Consider the following 13233-nt stretch of genomic DNA (forward strand, 5'->3'; position numbering starts at 1 on the left):
TGACATCGGACTTTCCGTTAACCTGTAATAACCATCGTTCTTATTTTCCTTTTTGACTAGTAATATCATGGCAATATATAATAACACAAACAGATATAAAAGTTGGCCGTATCGAATCACCGATAACATGGATTTAATTGTGCGCACGAATTCAGATTCATCTGACCTCACATAACAATGAGGATTATTGTTAAAACTCTTGCAGCATCTCTTTTGCGTGGTTTGCCTTGAATTTTTGTTGAAACAAATTTCTTTCTCCTGGATCATAGACAGTTGCCTCAAAAGAGAACTAGCAAGAAAATCTTCTGGTGATTTTTTTGATGTCGTACATCCGGCAGGATTAACGCTTACACGCAATCGAGTTGTTCTTTTCCCAACGTCAAGAGTCCAAGTAGGCCAAGTGTAGACACTATCCACGGTGACTTTAATTTTGAGCAATGCCAAGATATTATGACCGATATTGTCTGTCCACAGCCAGCTCCACTTCTTAATGGTGGAATTGTTGTCTTTAGAGGTGAATTGAAGATCAAGTTGTACAATATGAATAATCTTATTCCGACCTAGTTCCTGTAGAAACCACAAATCTGTTTTGTTGACGATCAAACGACATTCCTTGTTTGTTTCACTTGAAGCACTTTTAATATTGTAAGTGTCGCTGTGATTCGTAAACGAATACACTCCGTGAGTATCAGCTGTTACCAATAAAACAATACCAAGCACGCAGAGAACACATTGGAAAGAGGTAACCATTTCGAGTTAACAAGAACTGTTAGCCCTGAGTGTTAGCTTTCGTTTAATTCAAAGAAACGAAAAACGTATCGATATATATCGCTAAACCTCAGTCACATTTCCATACCCATTGTATAGGGGCGGTAGGGTTTCCACAAAATATTTGCATGTGCATGGCTTTCCTCGCAGAGGGATGGGATTGTAAGAAGACAAAACGAACTTTTTTAAAGAATGCTTAATAATATTAATACCGACCCTATCCCCCACGGTAATTATCTTGTGCCAATAAAACTCCTATGGGAGGGTAGTCATGTGTTCGCACGGTATCTTGCATGTTAAATGTCATTTCCACTGATTCTAAACATTTGTCTCTATACTAATTTTATGAGCTAGCTGTGCGAGCTAGCCTACGTGTGTTACTCGACAGAATGATCATGTTTGATCACATATCATAAAGAGGACATCATTACTTCAGATGCAATTATGTCATTTTCTAAAAGTGGTACTGGTCAACATATCTAAAAATCTGCCGAGTCAGTAAACTCAGTGTGCATCCATAAGTTATTAAAAAACGTGCATCATATTGTTAAGACATGCTGTGAGTAAAATTCTTCTACATCCATGCACGGTAGATTATATATATGATATTGTGAATTGATTATGGTTAGCTATGTATTTTATAGGTTTATATAAAGTGTGAAATGATGCAAATGAGTGTAGCCAATAAAATTATAGGAATTTAATTACCTCGATACGCGCGTGGAAATTTAGGTTTCCATAAGCGCCCCGGTTTCCATCAATCTTGGATGAATCTCGAATGTGTCAATCCGTGAGAAATATTTAAAGCAACAAGCACAGTGTTGTTAAAACACGCTGTGAACTCGCCATGAGGTATTAATGGTCGCTGCGTAGCGATTAACTTTTATCTATATGTTGTTGTTTGGCATTGCTATAAATATAGGTCATTGCATCGAATATATATACATATATATATATATATGTAACAAGTTGTTTCAAATCCAAAAGGCTACCTTTCGAAATTCGCTCCGACCATTCCATAACTTACATTGTCAAAACATAGCTTTTTATGCATAGAAATACGCTCGGTATAATAAATCTGCCTACCTCATTAAAGCCATTGTGACGTGTTTCCTCGACTTCTTTCTTCAAATTGTTTATTTCATTATCCTTATTCATCAAGAGCTTGGCTCGTTCAGCAAGATCTTTGGCTCTCTGTCGTGCAAACGCCTTCTTGAGATTGCCCACATCGGAGTTATTCATTCCGCTTGATTTCTAGCGAGAATTTTGAGCAGAACTGTGAGTCGAAACACATGATTTTCAATACAAATAATATTTTCTTGAATACACCCAGTCGTTGGTCTGCTAACTCGGAATTCTATGACTGGGGTGGTATAAAAGACTATAGTCTATAGTTAAATTTTAACTGTAGTTAAAGACAGAATTGGCCAATCAGAGTCATGATTTAACTAGGATTTAACTATGCAAAATGTAGTTAAAGAGTTTCATACAACCGGCCCCTGATTGTAAATTGTTAAGTCTCAATTTTCGCACCATGCACTTTCACATTAATAGCGCACCATGCACTTATTAAATACGAATACCCAAAACATTGTTGAGTTTCTTAATTGTTAGAACACCATTGCTAGATCTGGCCAGGCTAGGCCATTTTAAGCTATTTACACAATATGTAAAATAAGTTAATAACACAATTGCAATTGTGACGAATGAAAAACAGTGTTTACCAACTTTATGCCATATTTTTGTTCATTCGTTGATAGCGGAATTTAAAATCTGACCTTTATACTCGTGGGAATCGAATATGCTACAATTAACCGTACGGTGTGTGGGGCTTTATTGTGTCTGAGATTAGTCACAGGATAAAAATGAGAAGTTCACGTCGTAGATTTTGTGGTTATTGCAATTCATTACTTAGACTGCAAAACTTCGATTAGGCCTATTCCACCGTTTCAGAAGGGGGATAAAAATTATAGGCTGTTTAATTAAACAAAGTCAAAGCTGATTGCATGCAAAATAAATTTTATAGAAATGGTTAATAAGTTCATGAACAAGAATATAATTCATCGCTATACTATCGCCACTCCCATTGATTTAAAACCAAAGTAGGGATAATAGCGATGAATTGAAACTGGGTTCCTAAGACTATATGTGCACACGGTAACGTTTTCGAGCATTTTCATTTTCGTCTTCATGCGAAAACGGTTTCAAACACCGTCAATTTACAGTAGAAGTTGCAGCTAATTTAACATATCGTCACAGCGATAAAGTAGATAAAAACGATTTTGAAAACGCTCGAAAACGACGCTCGTGAGCGCATAGCCTAAAACACTAGCGACTGTTTCATGTTGCACGTCCTCGTCGTAGATAGCATCATATAGCATTTTACACTCGCTTTTACGACGAAAACGCGGTCCAATTCAGTAAGTGGGCAAATCCTATATTGAGTTGCATTCTCTTGACAGCAATGCATGGCTCGCGGTGAGGAGTGTCACCATTGAGATGTCACTCATTCATAAATTCAGCAAATGGTCGGAAATTTTCGGTTTTGCTGGATTTTGACAACAAGGGAGATACGGAAATAAGTCAGAAAACTGGAACGCGATTTAATTTATAGATAAAACTGATAATTTATAAGGAATTTTTAAAAGCTGATTGTCTCGTAATATGATTGCGGTTTTCATATGAATCATATGAGAAAGCCTTGATCGATCCCAATTTTTCGGGAGTGGATCGATATTAGTTGTCCAGCTGAGAGTTTTAAAATATATCAGTCATCAGAAGTTTCTGAAAAATGAACTTAAAAAAGCCCTCAGCGTTTCTTTAAAGGCTTTACAACTTTGGTTTTTCGTAAAGATAAAGACCTAAAGTGGTCTTTATCTTTACGAAAAACCAAAGTGGTAAGCCTACGACGGCTACGAGTGAATTGGATCCGATAAAATTAGATCGTGATTGAGATCAACAAAACGTCGGTGCACCTCTGGCTCTCGGACCAAATTCAAATAAATCATCTGGCGTTGTTGTGACAATCATAATTACCTCCAACAAATCCTTTTCTTCTTGCAGATGTTTGGCTTTCTCTTCCAACTTTCTTGCAATGGCAACGAGCTCAGAATTCCTCATTTTTAGTTTCTTTATCCTTTCCTCGGCGACATTGTCAATATCTGACTCTGAGTTTTGGGATGCTGACAATCCTTTCACTTTCTAAAAACATTACAAACAAAATCATTGGTATTTAAACAACGACTTTTAAACAATTATTGGACAAGGCTGAGCATGATATATATGAGCAAAACTTTAATCACAGGTTCACTCATTTTACTATGTTGTAGTATTACTTGTGTCGGGTACAACTGAACACAAGGGAAGAGTGAATGACAAAAATGTATTTATAGAAATCTTTGAGCATGATGTGGTTAACCAACTGAATAAAGCCAAACACGTACGTGAAAAAAAATCATTGGCAATTCTTATCTGCGCATAACACTATTCTGTAATCAAGAAACAACAAAATTTGGCAGCTGCTATGAATATATCAAGATGCAGTAGCAGTAAGGGATAGGTGAGTGGGTGATTAATGATTCATACCCCAGGCTACAGAGGCATGCTTTCTGGCTTGTGTTCAAAAACTTCCCATCATAGAGGTACTCAGTAAGTGTGTCCCTCTATTAAGATATCCAATGTCAATGTCACACTGAGAGGGATGCATCAAAATACCCAAACGTACTTCAGTTCTTAAAAGCAGTCTTGCTGAGATGAACCCTGATTAAATATGTTCATCTATCTAAAAGCAGAATAGTTTTCCCAACAATGGAGGAGTACATACTTAATCTACTGTTAGTTAGCAGGTGAACAAAGGTCATGTTTTCATTCTCTTGTGTCATGCATCACAATTAAGACTAGGACTAGTTGCTCCAAAGTTGCAACAGATGCAATTAAAAAATTGCACTTTAAGTGAGATTTATAAAAAAAGTTTTACTGGCCAGCAAAAAAGTAGCTCATCAAATATACTGAAGCTCAAATTAGAGCTTATTTATATCTTCAAGTAACTAATCAGTGCATGGAAAAAAGGTTGCAAAATTGTCAGAGCAATTATACACATACACAGATAAAAATTGCAACATTGCAAGATAATATTGGAGTGTCTAACATAAAGGAACACCCAATTTCACTGACATTAAGTTAGTATGTATCACTCAGTAATGACCTTTGGCAATTATACATACATATGAAAACCTAATTGCCTTTGACTGAATAAGATGCCCAAAATTTGTGTTATAAAATTGATATGCATAAGGTTTCATTCTATATGCCATTCATTTCATTTGGCTTGTACAAAAGGAATCACTTCAACAATTTCATAGCTAATTCAACCTTAAGCTGTCAGAAATACATGATATTAGATTATTACATGTTCTAAATTGTTACATAGAAAACCAATGGAACATGCATAAAATGTTGCAAATTACTTTTAAGAATACCAGCGCAGTTCAAAAGATTTAAACTTTATAGTTTTTATATATGACCAGAGACAAAGTTTGCCCATATTTTATGACATGCATACTTTGAATGACCAAACGGAAGTCGTCATGCATGAATGCAATACTACGACGCCATCACCATGACACCACATTGATTTCTACAATGTATCTCAACACGTATTTCATTTCGAACAAATCTACATTCGTGGCCGTGGATTTTTTTAATCCCATCATAAATAATGTGCCCGGTAGAGCTCTCAATCATGCAAAAACCACATTCTTAAAGCGTGTTCGGTGGATACCACTTGACTGTGTGCTTGCATACACGAATGTTGGCAAAACTGATTAACCAAAATAAACATTGCCAAAATCGCTGTCTACTATTTTACGAACTTACAATAACTTTCTATCTATTTATTTGGCTTTGATGTAATGTGTTTAGACGATAGACGAACAATAAAGCCTCATAATCATTTATTGAAAGGGTAAACATTACATAAACAACTAAAATAATCACACCTTTTTAAAATCCGTAATGATCACCGGCCATTTATATTAAATACAAACTCACGCTATCGAAATTACCAGCCGGAAATTTTCTATTAGCAAGTAATATTTGTGTAGAATTAAAGTTTACCTGTGAATTGAACGAATTGCTTTTCTTCAGGCTGTCTCTACGTTGTAAATTAAGCTCGTTTCCCAAGTTGTTTCTCTCCCTTTCCAGACGTCTCATCTCTGCCTCCTTCGCAGCGAGTTGATGATTTTTTAATTCGACTTCTTTCGAAACGGCTTTTAATTGCCTAAACTCTTTCATGGATTCTCGCTTTGATTCCCTAGTGAGTCGTCGTATTTCTAAGTCGTGTTCTTGCTTAAGCTTTCGTATAAGCTCGGCCTTTTCGAAATCAGCTTCGGATTTAATCCTCAAACTCTCCTCCAAGCGTTTCTTATCGTTTCGTAGCGAACTAACTTCGCCCTTCCAACGTCTCTCGTTATCATTTGTGTCAACACCACGGGATTGCTCACTTAGTATTCGTTTATTTTCAACTTCTAAAATCCTTGTAGTGTTCTTGCTTTCTTGCAATTCCTGCTTCAACGTTCGCATTTCTTCGTCTTTGACTCGCAATACTTGACGAAGCTCGTGCTCCTTTTGTTTTGCCACCGACTCTTTCATTTTCTTTAGCTCGTATACTTTATCGCTTTCTAGTTTCTTGGAGACATTCTCGATAGCTTTCTGCTTCTCGTGATCTAAATTCTCTTGGAGTCGTTTGATTTCTTCGGATTTGTCGCGATGCACCCTCTTTACCCGATTCTTTTGCTCAGCTAGTTCAGATTTGAGCTTGGAAACATATCGCCTCATTTCATCCTGGTTTCCCCACAAATTACTCGATCCGCCCTGCTGATTTTGGACCTTTTTTGCTCCCCCATGGGAGTTCTCGTTTGCCAAAGGAATCCTCGAGGCCATAGAAAATATTCAAGCAATTGAATTCGCAGCCCCTGGCTTGCAAACCCGTAAATTTGCTATCGCGAAATCTGGCAACGGCATAATTTCTGATCCAAGCGAATTTCGGCCGTAAAATTGCAGCATTTTACTCCCTCACGTCCAAAGAGATTACACGCCATAGTAGATACGGTCATTCCGATATTATGTTTATTTAAAACACCGTTTAAATCAGTTTAAATCAGGCTTATTACGTTACAAAATTTAAACCTTGTGTATTTTATACAACTCTTCGGCATGACGGCAGCTTACATTTTGATTATTCGCACTCTTCCAAAAAAGGCAAGCGTGACCATATTTGGAAGATTCGAAATCGACTTTGTCGATTTCATTCAAATTTCCATATCGACTTGCAAAGATAAACATAAAATATCTTCCACGAATTAAGCGATTTCTTTGGGTAAACACCTTCGCAAAATGACAGAAAACGTGTTCCTGTTCGTCCCAAATTTAATTGGTGAGTGGAACAAAAAGAAATTCGATGTGAAATGCATCGAAATAGCTAAATGTCCCTTTGGGAATTGCCCGCCATTAAAAGGGTGGGTTAATGATTAATTTTTTTAAGAAATCGTACAATCGTACCTTTTCTGTTATAAATATACGCATATGGTGTAATCAAGCTGAAATGCAATAAATACTATTTTGCATAACAGCCATTTCTGAATCTTTTGCAAGGGATTCCACTGACTAATGTCATACATGAAGGCTCACCAATTAGTGATCAGTACAACTTATTTTTATGCTATATTTTTATTTTCTAATGCCATCCTCTCGAACGTTTACCATTCAGGAGCAAAGTTACCAGATTGCTAAATAAATAAGCTTGAAATTGTTATCACATCAAAAGGCGGCCTAGCTATATAACAATGCTAAAGAGATTTGTTTATTATTAACTGTCCTGAACCCAACATGTTCATGCAGGACAGACTGGACAGTTAATTAAACTGAGTTTGAGCAAAACTTAAACTTGTGTGAACTATGTTTCCTATGTGACCACATGTAAGTGCTGGTTGTGACTTGTGTGTAGTTCTTCGAATATTTTCATTGCAGACAACTATAAAAAAGACCTTTAATTAACTGATCTGAGTATATATCAAAAAACTTCTTCCAAACTTCTCAAAAAAGAACACTTGTTGACTCACCCATGTTCCTCCACTTTATGTCTCTATTTTTTAACTAGCTAAAATAAAACGTTTGTTAAATTTAAAAAAAGTTCATGTTCTATAAATTTTAGATTGTTTCAACCCATGAAATTATACATTGTTTGTAGGTAGCAAGTCTGGCAATTTATAAGCATTTTTTTTTGTTAGGCTATGGTCGAATCATCCTAGCGTTTGTGTCATTTTACTACATGGCTGATAGTCCAGTAACATTTACAATATGTTATCTGCTCAGTAGTTTTCTGGATGCCTTTGACGGACATTTTGCTCGTCTTCTAGGCCAGGGTAAGAAATGTGATTTTAAGCGCTAAGGTAGACAGTTCTGTATCATATTGTCCTTAATGTATAACTAATTCCAAATGGTGTTTTAACAATTTAGCATCAAAGTTTGGAGCAATGTTGGACATGCTTACAGACAGGTTAGGAGTATTTGTATACCTATAATAATTTACCAGGTATATTATTAAATTGCTCTTGATGTTCACTCAATAGTTTTGTATGGTACTTCGCTGATAGTTTAGTGGCTGCACAGTAGTTTATTGAGTGCCTTTTACTAAGAATATAATCTCCAAACTCGGTGGATGCCAGAACAAAGACACTATTATATGAACTATATTGCCAACCAGTGCAGCAAGTTCAGGTGCCCTCCATGGCTCCATGCTTGTAATTTTATCATGCAACAACATTGTTCTACCATGTCCAATACAATCAGCCATGATACATGTAAGAAGGATGTTAGAATTCAGGTTCAACATTCACAATTGAAACAACATTCATATACTGTTCATGTTGAAAAAACTTGTTAGATTTGAAATTTAAAAACAACCCAAAGGGTTGAAAGTTCTTAAAACACCGTCCATAATCCAGGTATCTGACCTGATTCAAAGTTTGATTGGCTCATTAGTCTCGCGGAGCCACTCAAACGTACGTCTGGTAACATCACACCACGCACTCCGTGTTTTACGTCATTATGCGAAAGGACCCTATTGCTGATAAATTTTCGCGGATTAAAACAGTTTGACTGTTACGAAATCTGTTTTAGGCTGTAGTTTACTTACAATAAACCGATAAATTACTCTACTATTTTCACAACAATGTGTAGACAGGTGGGTTTTTTACCATATTTGCTTTCGACTCTCGAGATTTCGTTGGGTTTACCATTGATGAATAGATAAATGTTCACTGCAAATTAAACGTTGTGCAACTCAAAGGATTGAATTGTGTACAGCTCACAATAATCATACTACAGCTATGATATACGCTGAGATGCAACCAAGTGTAACAATAATGTGGAACACCGCAAGACTGTAACAATATAGTTACATCGCAAACGTTCCAAACTTGTTAGAACACTTCGCGCCTGCATTCTAATTAATTTATTTATCTATTCCAAAGGTGTGCAACAACGTGTCTTATGGTGATGTTGAGCGAGTTCTTTCCCTCGTATCGCGTTGTCTTTCAGTTTCTCATTTCACTGGACATCAGCAGTCACTGGTTACATATGTACAGGTAAGCCGTGTAACCCCTGAAAATGGCCTGCACCGTTGTTTTAACGCATTGTTTAATAGACCTTTTTCATAATGACGTCAAACGCGGAAAGTCTGATGTTACACAAAATTTCATATTTGCTCGATAGTTTTGTGGAACCAATCAAATTTCGTGTAACATCAAACTTTCCGCGTTTGACGTCATTATTAAGAAAGGACTATTAACCGTAAGCGTTTTGCCCACTGGCATTGGGACGATTTCTATTCTAAAGGAGTCTGTTCGTCTTGATTGAATATTCGTCTTTTTGCTTGCGTTTACACAAGGCGAGTTTACGATGCACTAGCCTAAACACAGACCTTCGTTTCGTTTATAGCTACAACGTGATATGAAAACAGCCGCTGTTTTCAGGAACCGAGTTTTAAATTGTTGAAATATGTCTCTCATTCTGTTTACTGATGATCTGTTTACTTTATCCCTGTTGTAAAAGTGTAAAAATAACAGCACTATTACTTCACGTCCACGTTGGAGATAAAGTCACTAATGAAAAAATAACTAACCAACTTATTTTTTCTATGTCCAAGTTTGCCTAAACGGTTGCTTGGTACATAATCATTCGCAAAATGTAGTTACCACTGTCTATAAATCGTAGGACTGATCGTTTTCTAGGTAGGATAAATCAGCAGATCTTTTTCTCTTTTCCAGCTCGCTGATAAAAGGCGATCAAAGTCACAAAACGTCCACAAACTTCTTCCTTCGACTTTACTACACTTCCAGGGTAGGTTTCGTGCTACCGTCTACGGTACCAGGCAGGTACCAGCCCGGACGTTTCGCAAACCACGCAAATCTGACCGCCACAAGTGTGATTAAAAAACCGAAAGGATTGTTGGGTATTCAGTGGTGGATTTATAGTGGATTTGTATTTTCATCCACAACCGGGGATGAAATTTTTTACCAGTAATGCTTTTCCGCAAGTGAAAATCCAATAGTGTGAAAATCAGGCTGTCAAGACTGCACTTCGCTAAAAGAGTAATGCAATTTTTGAGGATTTATATATTTTTTCCATTCTTTAATATTTACGACTTCAGTATCGAAAAATTTCAATGGACCTTATGCGCTATAGACCGATTTTAGTTCTGAGAAACAAGAACATATTATCACAGCTTGAAAGAGCATACTAATTAGTATTATTACAAAGTTTAGTTTGCAAAATGTTGCAAATTCCGGAGAATATATTGTAGCCATGCGAAGTTGGTTTCCTTTTTACCGCCAAGACAGAAAATTTGGCATGTGGTGTGGACTGGGCGTAAGAGATTAATACGTTGTTTCTATGTTTCAGACTGTTCTGTTCATCATGTGTATGGGAAACGAACTGTTTTTTGTCGCGTTGTACTTCATTCACTTTTCATACGGGCCAACAGGTATGTTTATGGACAACCGGATGAAATAGGAAACCAGGGGTGCTCGCACGCATTTATAAACACAAACTTTTACCTAATAAACTTGATAATACATTAATTACATTAGATCTTTGTTGGTGTTTCTTGGCGTGAAATAAAACAAATAATGAATGTTTTCATCCCTGCAATGGAAAGAATATTTTCATTCGGTGAAAGAGGAAATGTGCCATTGCACTCGACTTTCGCCTGTATTTAAAAAGCTCACTCAAACTCACACTGTTTTTTCTTAGTCAATGAGTAGATTTAAGCTAAAACATTGAAAATCAAGCTATTTGTTTAACTGAAAATACCGCATGCAATTGAAAAGTTATAGGAAGATTGAGGTCTCCCACTCAATGAGTTTGAGTGTGAGTGAGCTTTTTAGAATACAGGCGTTTGCCTCGTTGAATTAACCATTCCATCTTTCACCTTGTTGAAAACGTTCTTGCCATTGCACTCATAAACATTCAATGTTAATACAAGATACCATCCTGCAACATACATACATACGTACCTTATATTGCAACTTCATCAGACACACCAATACAGTACATATTTAATACGTAAGTCGATTAAGACATTGTCTGGAAACTTAGCTGAGGTGATTAACAGTTCTTTCTTCTGTATATGTTGATATCTAAGTAGATAGACGATATTTCCCGCTGTCAAAAGGGTGTGGAGACAGTTATCAAGCTCCCGGCGGCGGGGAGGGGGTTGCTTAATAACGGGAACATGATAGTTTAGACTTTTTCTATAACTAACGCTGGCTTGACACGATGTACAATGCTGTTCGTAACGACATCATGTTTATCGAATTTTTAGTTTTTACTGTGAACGACGTTCCAGTTGGTTTGTGGTCATTAGTTGCCTACGTGAATTTCCCGATATTTTTCCTGAAACAATTGATCAGCGTGATTCACTTGGTGACGGCCTCACAAGACGTTGTTGCTTACGATGTTGCTGAAAGACGGAAGACTAACAGTTGACTAACCGATCAAGCAGTTGACGAGGTAATGAAAAGAAGATTAACGAATCTCTCCCTGGATGTATACTGGATTTAATTTAATCCTTTTTTATACGTAGTATAAGAGCAGTTATAAAGTAGACATATAAACATCGACGTTCCGCCGAAGGTCTTTCGTCATATATTTTACGGTGGTTAAAGAAAGGTTTTGATTGATTGAACTGTCCTGACGGATGGCAAAAGGTGTTTTTAGCGAACTTTAGCGATTTAGGACGGCGACGCCACGAGAAGATTCCTTTAAATTAATGGTCGAAAGAAAACTTTCCGAATATTATCAATTATGAAATCAATCAATTATAAGTGCAATGATAAAGTTAAATACATCATTTTTTATGAATGGGAGAACTTTCACTAAGCCGACTTGGATTAAGTTGCACCTTCTAAGGCTAAATGCTGGTGTTCTACTTGAGACCTGATGTCAGTTGTATAAAGGACTAGTTAACTTTTACCTGTGGTTAAGGACAGAATTGGCTAATCAGAGTCGTGTGTATTTTCGAGTTAACTAGGATTTAACCATGCGAAATGTAGTTGAAGAGTTTTATACAACCAGCTCCAGGAAATCTGCGATTTACCGCGTCGCAAAGACGTAAACAGCGAGTACGCTATCTGAGACCGCAAAGGTACTTCATATATCCAATTTACCCATCATTATACCCTAGCTATTTCGTCGTGATTGACGTCGTAGATCTTATACGTTGTTATGCCACCTTTGACGTGAAGTTATTTTGTTTTTCTTTTTCATCATGCCCGTTTAGTATGCTTCCCAGGCCTCCGCTGCACTCAAGATATTCGTCAGAAACTAATTCACCAACTGATATAATCATTTTCTTACATTTTATAGTTGTTAAGCTGATGAACTTGCAAGAAAAAGTTGAAATTCCACTGCTCCGGTCACTGGACGGCATGTGCTGATATTCAAACAGTGAGAGAAATTTGTTTTGGGCAACGAACTAAAAACTCTTGATTTGCATGAGGTCTTAAAGGTGTTAATAGCTTTTACGATCATTGCATGTATTTCCTCTTGTTATTATTCTTCGTTGGATGTTAATTAATCTAACATAATAGACAGTTATATACAAGAAAACATATACAGTTTTGTTGGTTTGCATATTTTCTCCTGCATGCATGCTGGTACGGTGTACATAGACGTCGTTTTCGAGTAAATTTAATTTCTTTAATTTCTGCTTTAACGCAAAACAGATTCCATACGAGAAGTGTGGGAATTTCAACCCGAAATTAACCAGTTTCTGCCGAAATTATTGGTAAATCGGAAAGTTTGTACTGCATGGAAAACCGAAAGCCAATACCAGACGAGAAGTTCAGATATACCTAAGAAACAAAGAAACCAATCTTCAAACCATACATGAAAAAAATCTCTGGC

The 13233-nt window shown here is 36.7% G+C and overlaps 2 protein-coding genes across 4 annotated transcripts in view; one reads left to right on the plus strand and one right to left on the minus strand.

Moving 5' to 3' along the window:
• LOC114523993 (RIMS-binding protein 2-like) overlaps positions 1-6982 on the minus strand; it is a 55360-nt gene extending 48378 nt beyond the window's left edge. For both annotated transcript variants that reach the window (XM_028545083.1, XM_028545082.1), the window contains exons 1-3: positions 5884-6982; positions 3805-3969; positions 1855-2022 (exon numbers count right to left, since the gene is read on the minus strand). In XM_028545083.1, the coding sequence (XP_028400884.1) occupies positions 1855-2022; positions 3805-3969; positions 5884-6708 (1158 nt within the window). In that variant the 5' untranslated portion in view covers positions 6709-6982. The remainder of the gene's footprint in view (positions 1-1854; positions 2023-3804; positions 3970-5883) is intronic.
• Positions 1942-12976, plus strand: LOC114523995 (CDP-diacylglycerol--inositol 3-phosphatidyltransferase-like). 2 transcript variants are annotated; one of them, XM_028545087.1, is made up of 8 exons: positions 1942-2046; positions 8055-8189; positions 8284-8323; positions 9300-9413; positions 10095-10167; positions 10729-10810; positions 11651-11838; positions 12694-12974. In XM_028545087.1, the coding sequence occupies exons 2-7, from the start codon at positions 8096-8098 to the stop codon at positions 11812-11814; spliced, it is 567 nt and encodes a 188-aa protein (XP_028400888.1). In that variant the 5' UTR covers positions 1942-2046; positions 8055-8095; the 3' UTR covers positions 11815-11838; positions 12694-12974. The 2 variants fall into 2 exon arrangements, with proteins under 2 accessions (XP_028400888.1, XP_028400887.1); XM_028545086.1 differs by lacking the exon at positions 1942-2046 and adding an exon at positions 7084-7201 and having other exon boundaries at positions 12694-12976.
• Positions 12977-13233: the final 257 nt, after the last annotated feature.

Source organism: Dendronephthya gigantea, unplaced genomic scaffold, assembly GCF_004324835.1.
Source record: "Dendronephthya gigantea isolate DGI-Jeju-01 unplaced genomic scaffold, DenGig_1.0 000029F, whole genome shotgun sequence".
In the NCBI taxonomy this organism is placed as follows: Eukaryota; Metazoa; Cnidaria; class Anthozoa; order Malacalcyonacea; family Nephtheidae; genus Dendronephthya; species Dendronephthya gigantea.